We start from the raw sequence: 12095 nt of genomic DNA, 5'->3' as shown, positions 1-12095 counted from the left end.
GATCCACCAATCGAGGCATCACTGAGGTTGTCGTCGGAACGGACTCCGGCGAGGGAAGTGCGTAGGAAAAGGAGAAATGGGGGAGAAAAGAGATCAAAAGTTCCAAAACTACTGAATGGGTGGGATACAGGGGAGGTTATGAGCATGTAAAAATCAAAACTGTCGAGGCGAGACAAACGAGAAAGACCACATTGAATGTGGGGAAGAGCCGGCTTGATGGGAACAACCTGGAAGGACTAAGGAAGGAGAAGACAGAGGTGGCCACTGCACGGATGCGTAGTACGTACGCGGTGCTATGTAGGTACGGTATTCGAGAACATCCCCCAAACCGACCGACCAGACGCTCCAAGGCCTGACCCCCGGGTCGTGCAGGTCAAAGCATCCTTGTGCCTCCTCGACGCCAGGATATGCTCTCTCCAGAGCCAACCCAGACCCAACGTCGCGCCGGGCCCAACCGCCAGCACACTAACCAACCCAGCCCGATCGCTGCCGACAGATCCCAGAACAGATAGCCCGGCAACACGAGGTGCGCCGAGAAGCCAAACGCCTCGTCCCACTTCAGAAACTCGCGCGTGAAGCCGACAAACGAGGGCAGCGGTGACGCCGATGCCGAGGAGTTGGCCGAGGGCGGTGAAGAGGTTGGGTCTGTGGTTAATAATAATGATAATAAGTGAGGTTGGGCACGGTAGATACGTTGGAGAGGAAGGACGGAAACGAGGGAAAGGAGAAGGGGGAATTTCTGACAAGACCATCGGAGTGAGGATATTTGCGCGGCGGATGGACTCGAACATCCAGATGGTCAGGAGAACAGTGCCGTCGGTCAGGAAGGAGACCAGCTGCCGGCGCGAGACCGGGTCGGTGCCGTACAGGGCGGGGAAGAAGAAGGCGTTGGTCAGGGCCACGAAGTCGTCGAAGTCGCGGACGCCGTAGAAGCTGCGCAGGATGGGCACACTTGTTCTGGGAGCACGGTGATGTCTCCGTGGCGGGCAACGAACGGCCGCGTGTCATCGTCGGTGTACCGCGGAATGTTGCCGAGGCGGTATGTCTTGGGCAAGCGCTCCTGTGTGAACCAATATGCCCCCCCGCCGCCTCCTCCCCCCTCGCCCCCCCCCCCCCCCCCCCCCCCCCCCCCCAAAACACACGTCATCGGCATCGTGCCGGATGTCAACGACATCTTTGTTTACAAGGATCTTGGTGCCGTCCTTCAAGTTTTCGTAGAGAAGTCGCAGTAAGATCTGACGTTCGCCCCAACAGCCCGAATAGCCTGTTCTGTATACAGAGTGTGAGAATGCGTGGCTGAAAACCGCATCGCGAACGGGATTGTCCTCACCGTGCACGGAAGAGGTGAGGGATGGAGTCTGGCGGAGAGATGGATTGCCCTTTGCTGTCTCGGTTGTAAAAGACATTGAGAATCTCCCTGGAGTGGCTTGCGTGAGAATCATGCCAGTTAAGGTAGCAGCGTCCGTTCTCAGGTACCATTTCCTTGATGATCCTGCCCCACACCCTGAGTTGGTCGAAGATCTGGATACAACAGAAAGCAGACGAGACATCAGCGTCACGGTGATGCATAGGTAGGTAAGGACTCTCGACGCGAGCCATCGCATGCTGTCCATCAGATGAGTTCAAGAGTTCGAGGCAGTTTATCCCTGTCGATTAACGCGATGGTGCTGTTCAAACTCAGACACGGAGAAAGAATGTAGTGTATATAACTCTCTACGGTTTTAGCATCTAAAGCAATTGAGAAGGACCGAAACATGTTACCACCTTCGAATTCATAGTGACTCCGTCGCTGATGATCTAATTGCCGCTCATGACGAGCGCGAACCCGCGTAGAGTGGAAGCAATCTGGTCTGTTGATTAGACTCAACCTTGATGGCATGCTGAGGATGGTGAAGGGAATAGCCATAGTGGACTACTCAGTTCAACTGAAACTATCACTGGCATGGCCCCCAATCGTGAAACAGATAACATATGGGACCCGAATCACAATAAGATCATGATATGCCATACTCACTCATCTTGATAGCGGAAGATCGTTTTCTCCCTATAATTTAATTATATTGAACCACACTGTCATGGTTCCGTAGTATGTACGCTCGAAGCCACCTCGAGGAGATGTGTGCATCGAGTGTGCCGCAGAGATGTTTCTGTCGTCATTCTACATATCATCAGCCCACGGCCTTTATCTCTGATATCTGATGCAGGCAGGTGGGGGTGCCATGACCTGCATGCTCTCGCTCAATGAGCCAATCGCGATGCCAAGTGAGCCAAGTCGATTTGCTGCCAATTTTGGTTCCCTTGATCCGGGCCAAGCACGCTAGCAAAGGATTTCCAGGGGCGCTTAGCCGAGTTGCCGCCACGGCGGTTGCCGCGCCACGTTTTTGTCGATCTTTAAACGTGCGGCGTGGTGGCGCACGGCTCGAACATGCGGTGTTCTCCGGCTGCGAAACGTGCGAATGATTGATATCACGTGGGATGAGAAGACATGGAAACCACGGGTTCGGGACGGAAAAGGATGAAAAAAGTGCATACAAGCAGCTCGGGCATCCGGTATGCCGTACGTAGAACGCAGTCAGAAAATCGGCGCGGGCCGTCGATCTCGGTGGGGCGGCATAGCGTCGGCCTCGGCCCTACTGCATGCACGCTTGACTGCAGTTTTTCTTTTGGCTAGCGAACATGCGTGGATACCGATTAGCCTAAAGAAACAATCTGTCGAGGATCTATTTTCTTTTCTTTCGAATTTCAAGCATACTGTTGACTTGGCAAGCCTTATTTCTCCAGGATGGGCCTGGAAAGTCGCTGAATGGGCAGCCAAAAGGTTGGGGTCCCCCACGTGCAGTTGTAGCCCCTCGGTGGTCTCGATTTCTTATGTTGTTCGAGAAATCTCCCAACGACCTAGTCCAACGACACTTTAATCGACACGAGTGATTTTCGGTGAGGCTCTGGCCCCTTTACCGGCACGTGGCAGGGATGTCCACCCTCGGTACGGTGTAATGGAAGTTTGATGCACATAAACCATGCGATCCCCTTCCAATGCTCCCATGTTTCTGGGTCCCTTAACTACCCCTTTACTTCGCCCGTGCGTGTCAAGAGTCCAGACCCTCCACGGAACATTTGCGACGTCACGGACCTTGACGTCCATCCAACAAAAGGAGAATAAGCCACCTTCCCTACAACAACCAGCGCCGTCTTGATCAACTCTATACGGGCCTTGGGATCATGTCAAGATAGCAGAACGGTCAAAACATATACCCGTCATTGGAGCAACACGCAATTCCACACAACGGCAAGGATAGACAGGCGGTTTTGAGATGGGCCAAAAACAGTCGGCAGTTCAGGTACGCAGACCCCTGTTCCAGACAAGCTTTTCCCGGGTGCCTTTTTAGTTTCCTCCTCCCGCGCCACACCAAAACACTGACACTCCCCCCCTCCGGCCCAAAAAAAAGCAGGCGACCTTCTTCTGCCCCGCCACGGGCGCCGAGGTGACGGACCCGCTCGGGGTGTGCGCGCAGTGCCAGAACTGCCACGACATCATCTGGCAGTCGGTCTTCGTGTGCCCCAACACGGGCTACCGGATCGAGAACCCGCCGTCGTCGATGCTGCGGCCGGACAAGGAGTGCCCCAGCTGCTTTCAGCCGCACTCGCCCTACAGCAAGCGCGTCTACGTCTGCCCCGTGACGGGCGCCCAGATCGCGCACCCGCGCGACACGGGCGGCAAATGCCAGCGCTGCAGCCGGAGTCACGAGGATAACTCGACCCCGATCGGGAGTCGGGAAGCTGTGGTTGCGCGGGCGGGGAGGGATTGATTGGGGTAGGGTGAGAGAGGAGGAGGAAACTGACTGATCGATTGAGGAGGGGTGATTGGAAGGTAATGGTCGAATCGGTTGAGGGGTTGGGAAAGAGAATGGGCAAGGGAGGGAGAAGAGGAGGAGGACAGCAGCGCGTGGCTGGGATGCTTTGGGAAAGGGAAGTTTTGGACAAGAAAATTTGGTTGGAAGCTTGTGCTGCATTATACCCCTAAACAGGACTGGGAGAGCTGCCGTCAGCTGGCTCTCGGTAGCGGCGATAGATTTGGCGAGGCATTGGGTATCCTTTGTTTATTTATTCCCTCGGCGAGGGACTGATACCACTTGGGAATTCATCTTTTTGGGTACAAGTCTTGGTAATGTAATGGCAATTTGGGTTTTGGTCTGCAGGCGGGTTTATCGGTTTGATGAGGTGACAAGCATGCAGAGCCCTGGCCGCATGGCTGTGATCACACCAGACTGGACGGAAAGAGGGCCATGCAAGCAGTGTCTTCATCGGCGAATGCCTGGTTACACTTTTGGTGTACTCGATAGATGCGGAGCGCCATTGAGCGGCCCGGCCATCGGTAAGTCTCAGGCGCCCCTGAAGTTGTTCCGCAGTCTCATGCCTCGGTGCAGACTTGCAACCAGACTGAAAAGCAGACTCCAATGCTGTCCGAGGGGAGGTGCTCTTGCTTCCAACATCCGCTTAAATCCCTCAGACCACCATTGTTCCCACCAGAAGAGAGCTTGGGATGGCAGTAAACACTTGATGTCACGTTTCACTCGGTTCGTCCGGTTGATGAACACGGCACTGCTGTACAGGTTCCACAGTACCAGTTGCAACGGGTATCATCCTCGGAGACAGCATTCGGATGGAAACTGAGCTCTCGCCTGCATGCAGGGCCTATGGCCCAGGCCCTTCGACAACGACACCTTCCGGGGATATTGGATGGCAGTCAGCGGTAATGTCACTCTCAACATTAGCCGGCTGGCTGCTCGCTCTCAACAGCTGCAGGTCCAAATTTACTCTTCACGGGGATTCCTTTACCCACAAATTACCATACCTCCCAGCTTCCGCGGGACCCTGGATCCAGCTGGATATTTGATATTGTTTGCTATATTTATCCCGCAGTATGCTTTCCTCACCCCGTTCTTCGCACGCTGTCCTCGTAACGTCCCAAGCGAGATGTGCCAAATACCAACGAGAAGCTACCACATCATACATAGACTGTATTGACGCCTATAACGGGAAACAGGGCGACTACTTCCCGTCACTCTACAGTTAGCTCGTGATTGAGGTTCCATCATCTGCCACGATCTTCGGCAGTAACAGCAGGCCTTATCCGAGCTCTTCAGCTAGACTCACTACTCTGGTTGGGAGTTTAAAGTCCAGGATGCACCCTATAGCTCGAACTTGGTCTTGGTGTTGTTCCGGGACTTTCACCTCGGACACTGTGCCTTTGGGACACTAGGCCAAGTTATCCAAGAGCTTCCCGTCTCACATCACCATGGTCAACCTCTCACGAGCTGGGAATCTCCTGCTCTTGGCCTTAACCTTCTCCCATCATGCCGCAGCAGTCTGCACACGCAGCGTCATAGCCAAACAAGGAGACACTTGTGCCACTCTAGCCGCGCAGGCCGGAATTACCGTCACACAGTTCCTCAGGTCCAACCCAGCCGTGACGAGCTGCTCACAACTTGTTGCAGGAGCGAGCTACTGCGTTGAAGGCACAAATGACAGCGCACCGACCCCTTCCTCAACGGGCTCCGCACCCCCTACTTCAACCTCACCTTCGGTCAGCACGGACGGGACCTGCGGTGACGGAGTGACGTGTGCGGGCTCGAGGTTTGGGAATTGTTGCTCGGCCCACGGCTTCTGTGGCAGCACCGACGACTACTGTGGCGACGGATGCCAGCCGGGATTTGGCACTTGTGGCAGTGGAGGGGGCATAACCTCTCCTCCGGCCTCCACCACTGTCACCGTCACCGTCACCTCCATCACGGCTATTACCCGCACGTCGCTGGTCTACCAGACGTCGACCATCACCAACGTTGTCACCCGGACGCAGACAGCTGCTACTACTACCGTGACCCGGACGACCATCGAGACGAGCCAAGTTACGGACGTCGTCAGCAGAACGGTGACCGCCACAGTAACAGCAACAACAGCCACCGCCATCGTCACGCGGACGTCGACAACCACGTCAACCAGTCTGCGGACATCGATCGTCACGCGGACATCGACGACTACGTCGACGTCAATCGACCGAATCACTACCATCATCACGTCAACTCACGTCATCACCTCAGCTTGTCCCACCGCGCCCACTAAAACCATCATACCAATTACCACTACTAGTACCGCCACGCGGACACAGCCCGGAGCGCCGTCTCCGACCCTGCCTGGGACGCCTCGCAACTGTGAGTTTTCCGATTGTCGCGGTTGAGTTACAAGGCAGATATCAGCCGCTGGGTTATGCCGGGCGGCAGCCCTTTCATTTCGACACTACTAGCCTCACCCCAACCATGCACAAGAGAAAAAAAGAAGAAAAAAAAAAAGAAAACGAGGACCATACCCAAGCTAACTGACAACCTCTTCTCAGGTAAACGGTACGACATGATCCAAGCAGACGACACTTGCCGCAGCATCGCAAACCGGAACGATCTCTCTCTCCTAGACTTGTAAGTAGTAATTCCTCTTTTCTCAAGCCTCTCCCGTCTTCGACCCAGCTTTGAATTATTGCATCTCTCTTCCCCCCTCCATGCCCACGTCATCATTATTCATCCATCCCCATCAGCCTTCTTTGCATTGTGCATTGTGATTCAATCAAAAGAGGGAGAAACAAGGGGGACCCATGCTGATCTGACCTGACCTGACGGGAAAAAAACAGCTATGATCTCAACCCATCGGTGAGCGACTCCCTCCTCACCCTCTGCACAGGCGACATTCTCGAGGCGATACTAAGTGGGCTGTGCCAGATCTCGTGCGATGCCCTGTGGGAGGGCTATTATGTGTGTATTGGCAGATGATGAGGATGATGATGATGGTAGGACGACGATGACAAAGCGGTGGGGTGGGAGGCTAGGTGTTTTATCAAGCTGGACCAAAGGGGTGCTAGGTAATGCGAGGAGGAGGTTCGGTGACAGTTAGTAGTAGTGTTTGTAGCCCGTGTGGTATTAATGGCATGGATTTCATGAATCCTACCTATCCTTTCACTTACAGGTGGAAATCGCTATAATCGGATGTCGCTACAGGTCTCGGCCACATGTAAGTACAAGGAGGAGATGGCAAAGAACAAAGGGTCGGCTGTTGCAGAGTGATTTGGCAGTGTTCCGCTCAACTCCTACGCACCTAGCTAACATAGGTAGGTACCGAACCAGATCTGTTTACATCCATCCATACATCCAAGACATTGCAGCACCCCACAAAGTAGTAGCCGTCCGCCCATCCCACGCTCGTCCTCTCTCCGCGCGCTATGCTTTCCTAATATACACCTCCAGCCCTGACTGGACGACGAAGAACGACGCGTTGGCTTTGAGAGGGCGCCCCGGATGGGCGAGCTCGAACCTGTAGTCGCGCAGCAGCCTGGGGACCACCTTGTTGATCTCCAGGAGGGCAAGGTTCCGGCCAATGCACAGGTGGCTGCCGCCGCCGAACTGTATTTCCAAAAACAAGTCAGCTCTTGCAACAATGTAGGGGAAGGAAAAAAAATGCGAAAACTAAACTAAACTCACCTGGAACATATACCGCTCCATCCTTCTCGCGCGCTCCTCATCCTCCAGCCACCGCTCCGGGCGGAAGTCGTCGGCGTCCTGCCCGAAGATGTCCCTGTCGCGGTGCAACACCCAGCCGTTGCAGGCGACCGACACGCCGCCGGGGAAGAAGTGGCCGTCCAGCTCGGCGCCCTCGGGCGGGACGAGCCGGGTGATGTTGAGCCCGACGGCCGGGCGCACGCGCATGGCCTCCTTGAGGCAGGCCTGCAGGTACGCCAGGTTCTGCGACTGGTTCCACGAGAGGTTGCCGTCGGCGGGAATCGTGCCCGCCCGGACGGCCTCCTCGAGCTCGCGCACGATGTTGTTGTACACGCGCCGGTCGTCGAGCGCGTGCCAGAAGAAGGACTGCATCGTCGAGGCCGTTGAGTCGGAGCCGGCGAAGCTGTCGTTTGTGGGTATGGACGTTAGCAAAAAAAAAAAAAAAAAAAAAGAAAAAAGCAAGGGGAGTGACCTTGAGAGGTTGGTTTAGAATGTCATATCGGAAGGCAAACTCACATCGCACCATGCGCCACAGCAAAGACATCGCCTTCCCTGAACCGCTCCGGGTCCTTCAGATGGCCCTGGATCAAACTGGCCATGAGATCCTGCCTGCCGTCCCCCGTCCGCAACAGCCCGGCATTGTCCTTATCAAACGGCTGCCGCCTCGCCATCTCCTCCAGCGCCATCCTCGTGATCAGCGCGTTCTTGGTGCTCAACCAGGGGATGTACTGCCACAGCGGGTTCCTCCGCAACAGGTGGTCCAGCTCCGGCACCTGGCCCACAATGCCGTTATACATCTGCGAGTTGTCGATTGTCTTGATGGCGTTATCCACGTCTCGCCCCTCGGCCAGGAAGCCGAAGCTCCGGCTGAAGGCCACCTCGCCGAGCACATCAAAGGCGAAGTAGTGCAGGTAGTCGCCCAGGTCGAACACCCCGCGGTTCGCGGCGATGTGCTCGTCGATCTTGCGGACCAGCAGCTCGATCGTGTCGTTGATGAAGGGGCTCAGCTGCTGCATGGCGGCCATGCTGTAGGGCACGTTGGCGACGCGCTTCTTGGTCGCGTGCACGTCCTCGCGCGTCTCGGTGAAGATGTCCGGGTTCTCGGGCGGCGGGAAGACGCCGTAGAAGGGCGTCTTGAAGAAGCGCTTGCCCGCGCTGAGCAGCGTGCGCGCCGCCTCGGGCGACGACACTGACACCTCGTTGGGCGCGATGCGCACCACGGGGCCGTACTTGCGGTGTAGCTCGATGTGCTCTAGGTGGGTGCGCCCGGATGCCGTCGACTTGACCTTCCAGAGGCGCGTGACGGAGGCGAGGAAAGGCCCTGGGTATTTGCGCAGGGGAGAGGCATAGCGCTTGTACAGCGCCCGGACGACGAGGGCGCCGACGAGGGCGAGAGCCCAGTGTGCTGCGAGGAAGGCCAGGGCTGTGCCGACGAGGGTTTTGGTCTGGGGCTGGTGGCCGTCCGCGGCCTTTAGGACGCCCATGCTGGTTGTCTGTGGCCGCTCGGCCTGGTAGCGATGGTATAGGGGTGTTGAACCTTGGTGACAGCAGGCAGACTCGGAGATAGTCAGGTGCAAGTACAAGGGCAACTGTTGAAGTTGCCAGTGTCGGAGACGTTATAAAGCTATGTTGTTTCGGGTGAGTAGGGCATGTGCGCGGTAGCTCTGGGAAGTTAATAGCCAGCAGTACCCAGCTGCACCCGACGACCTCCTCACCTCCAAGGCGGCCCCGTGACGAGCGTATGTGTAAGACATCTGCCGACTCTCTCCTAGGGCATGTTGGATATCCGCCAAGATCCGGTTGAACATCAACCGGGGCTCCAGCGACCGGAAGCAGCCGATCACCCGTCCACTTGGGCCCATTGGCTGACCCAAGAATGCTTTGCATGTCGTGGATGCATCCACGATGAGTAGCGGGTCCAATCAGCGGGAAGGCATTCGGATATCAGAAATAGAGTGCGAGATATGGAGAGCTGGGGAGTGCGGAGAAGCGCCAGCCTGGCGAGCCGGCTCCGCGTGAAACAAACGAACAAATACCTACACTGTATGCAACCGTGCTCACCGGTCGGCACCGTACCGTCATATATGCAGTTCTCCTCTCAACGAGGAGACAGCTTCGTATTACGGGTTTATGCTCCTTATCCCGTTCCCGGAACAAGGGGAGACGACGACGACGATCCTGCATGTCCATCACGCCGCGGAAAGAGGCAAACGCGGTAGTAGGTATCCTCTATTGCAAATATCCACGACGTTGGGGACTTTGAAGCACTCCGTGCAAGTTGTCTGCTGTGCGGGGGACGCGCAATGTGCCTGCTACTCCGTTCCTCTCGGCAGTTGTTTTGGCCTGGCGGAGGCGTCGCTTGTGGGTACTCGAGTTGAGAACTGGAGATCCAAGCGGGGCGTTCGACAAACAACGCAGATGGAGGTCTTGACAGTTGGCTTCCAATTGAGGAGCCTCACAGATCTCATCGCACTTTTGTCACTGATATGACTGATATTGTCGCAAGACAAAGTATAAAGCAGTCAGCTCGCATCAACAAACGCGTTGTTACATGATCGAGTACTTGGAGGTGATGGGATGAAGGTACCCGATCGCCCGGTCCCACGTGGGGCGGTCCCGCTTGCGGATTCCGGGGAAGCGGCTTGGCGGTGTGGGACCTACGCGGCTCATCCTGCAGGGTGAGATACCTATTGTGTCATGCGGACAGAATGCTATGTCGGGTGATCATTCAGGACGTCTTGAAGGCATTCATAATTTGACCCAAACTGTCTGAGGAGCCCCGTATTCTCCGAGTAAAGCAGTGTGCTGCATGGGAACTGATTGTGTTGTACCATACTACTTCGTACATACACTGGCAGGTGAAGGACGTTACATGCGAGTGCCCGAGACAGGTTAGGTTCCAAACTTTAACTCTCACGGCATGAATGCTGCATCAGGCAAGCAGCTGGTTGGGTTTCACAGTAACGTCATCTACAACGCCCAAAGACGCTCGGAGAATGGTCGTGTCACTCGGACTGATAGCTTGTGGGACCATCTCACAAAGACCCAGAGTTGAAGATCCGACAAATATCAAGACTTCAATACATCAGCCAAACTGAGATCCTCGAAGTCCAGTTCAGCGTATATCACAGCTGTAGACCCCGCCTTTTCCTCTCCCAGGACTCCAAACTCCAAGCATGATGCAACGTCCAGCCTGACGGGCGACATGAGCGAGTCGCTTCCCGCACTCTTGCCTCCGAACCACATCCCGGCAATGCAATCCAATTAGATGTCCACCTTCTTCTTCGCCGCGGTCTTCTGTTTCCTCAGCTTCGCCTTGCGCTCCGCAATCTCCTTATCCAATTTATCGTCATTGCTCTCCGGCAACGCCTTCTTGACCTTCTTCTTGCGCCCCTCCTCCGTGACTGCTTCCTCCGCGGCTGGCTCAGGCTCAGCATCTAGCAGTTTCCGCTTCTTGCCAATGTTTGGCTTCTCCCGATGCTTGCCAGGAAGCGCGCTTGGCGGCTGCTGGCCGTCGGGAACAACCTTGGACTCATCCAGCCAGAGCTCGTCCGTTTGATAGACGGGCAGAGCGGCCGTCTCGGGGCCCTTGATATAAATATTCCGCACGTTCTGCCACTTTTTCGGGACAAAACGCTCCACCAACTCGCGGACGAGCGTCTCGATGTTGGCAGCGAGCTTCTCCGGCTCCCAGCTTGCGTATCCGACCTTGACTGCCGTGTTTGTCGACGGGCTGAGGTGGACGAGTGCCGCCCCAATGGCTTTCTGGACCTCGCTGACAATCTCGGGGATCGGCCGAGCGTTAACATTCTCCGCCGGGTCACGCTTCGTCTTCTTGCCCTTGGGAGCGGGCACCCGCTTGCCATCGATCTTGGCCCGTTGCGCCATCAGGACCACGGGAATAGGCCGCTTTACTGTGGACTTGTAGAATGTTTTCCCGAGCGCCTTGGGCAGACGGTTAATAATTCGATCGTCAGCGAGGAAAACGTCGTGTTCGCTAAAGAGCTTCCGCTGCGCCTCGAAAGTCTTGAACTTGGCCCTCAGGTGGCTAATGTCGATGACCCTGCCGATCTTGGTCCGGAGATCCTCGGGAAACCCGTCCGCGACCGCATTTTTGTACCAGCGCTGTGGATCGGCCGTTATTAAGCAAACACTCAGCTCTTCACTGGAGTTGAGGGGATGAGGGAGGACGATTTTGCCAGGTTGGAGACCTGAGCTGTTGTAAGCACGCGCCTTCCTCTCTAGGGCCGGATGGACATACGGTGTGAGTCATGGATGTGCTTCTTCGTGGTGAGAGTGAGCCAAACAGGCGTTTCGGACACCGTCGATTCCTCGTCAGCAAGCAGGTTCTGCTTGCCGTCGCTACGAGGTGTTGTCGCGGCCTTCTTGATGTGGGCGACAAGCGCTTTGCAGGCCTTTAGGGTCTGCTCCGAATCAACAGGAACCGAAGCATCGGCGGCCTTCGCAACAGCTGTTGATTTCGACATCTTGGTTCGATGGCGGGATGTGTCAATCGTCGGTTGTCGCATTCACAGCGCAATTGTGTTCCGCTGT

General features: G+C 55.9%; 5 protein-coding genes across 5 annotated transcripts; 2 read left to right on the top strand and 3 right to left on the bottom strand.

Moving 5' to 3' along the window:
* Positions 1-221: 221 nt before the first annotated feature.
* Positions 222-881, bottom strand: B0T15DRAFT_167512 (uncharacterized protein). The gene has a single exon (XM_062862181.1). It carries the CDS (start codon positions 789-791, stop codon positions 294-296), a length of 498 nt encoding a protein of 165 aa, XP_062722992.1. The 5' UTR covers positions 792-881; the 3' UTR covers positions 222-293.
* A 2430-nt stretch (positions 882-3311) lies between these two features.
* Positions 3312-3806, top strand: B0T15DRAFT_510511 (uncharacterized protein; the record flags this gene model as incomplete). The annotated part of the gene is made up of 2 exons (XM_062867858.1): positions 3312-3338; positions 3450-3806. The coding sequence occupies 2 exons, from the start codon at positions 3312-3314 to the stop codon at positions 3804-3806; spliced, it is 384 nt and encodes a 127-aa protein (XP_062722991.1).
* Positions 3807-5161: 1355 nt separating this feature from the next.
* B0T15DRAFT_167404 (carbohydrate-binding module family 18 protein) lies at positions 5162-7040 on the top strand. Its single transcript, XM_062862179.1, has 3 exons — positions 5162-6209; positions 6392-6470; positions 6680-7040. The coding sequence occupies exons 1-3, from the start codon at positions 5297-5299 to the stop codon at positions 6816-6818; spliced, it is 1131 nt and encodes a 376-aa protein (XP_062722990.1). The 5' UTR covers positions 5162-5296; the 3' UTR covers positions 6819-7040.
* Positions 7041-7262: 222 nt separating this feature from the next.
* Positions 7263-9025, bottom strand: B0T15DRAFT_395279 (cytochrome P450; the record flags this gene model as incomplete). Its single annotated transcript, XM_062864774.1, has 3 exons — positions 7263-7445; positions 7524-7944; positions 8058-9025. 3 exons carry the CDS (start codon positions 9023-9025, stop codon positions 7263-7265), a joined length of 1572 nt encoding a protein of 523 aa, XP_062722989.1.
* A 1780-nt stretch (positions 9026-10805) lies between these two features.
* On the bottom strand, positions 10806-12028 carry B0T15DRAFT_394345 (ribosomal protein L1p/L10e family-domain-containing protein; the record flags this gene model as incomplete). The annotated part of the gene is made up of 2 exons (XM_062864723.1): positions 10806-11752; positions 11803-12028. 2 exons carry the CDS (start codon positions 12026-12028, stop codon positions 10806-10808), a joined length of 1173 nt encoding a protein of 390 aa, XP_062722988.1.
* Between the last annotated feature and the right edge of the window lie 67 nt (positions 12029-12095).

This window comes from Chaetomium strumarium, assembly GCF_033439665.1.
Source record: "Chaetomium strumarium strain CBS 333.67 chromosome Unknown B0T15scaffold_3, whole genome shotgun sequence".
Taxonomy (NCBI): domain Eukaryota; kingdom Fungi; phylum Ascomycota; class Sordariomycetes; order Sordariales; family Chaetomiaceae; genus Chaetomium; species Chaetomium strumarium.
Note: the sequence above shows the minus strand (reverse complement) of the source record. Positions and strands in the feature narration are given on the sequence as shown.

What these genes read in the sequence shown, in the direction of transcription:
- B0T15DRAFT_167404 (XM_062862179.1), top strand. Translation starts at nt 5,297, where the DNA reads ATGGTCAACCTCTCACGAGCTGGGAATCTCCTGCTCTTGGCCTTAACC. An exon ending in GCCTGGGACGCCTCGCAACT is followed by an intron (nt 6,210 to 6,391) that starts GTGAGTTTTCCG and finishes ACCTCTTCTCAG; the next exon opens with GTAAACGGTACGACATGATC. An exon ending in GATCTCTCTCTCCTAGACTT is followed by an intron (nt 6,471 to 6,679) that starts GTAAGTAGTAAT and finishes GGAAAAAAACAG; the next exon opens with CTATGATCTCAACCCATCGG.
- B0T15DRAFT_167512 (XM_062862181.1), bottom strand. Translation starts at nt 791, where the DNA reads ATGTTCGAGTCCATCCGCCGCGCAAATATCCTCACTCCGATGGTCTTG.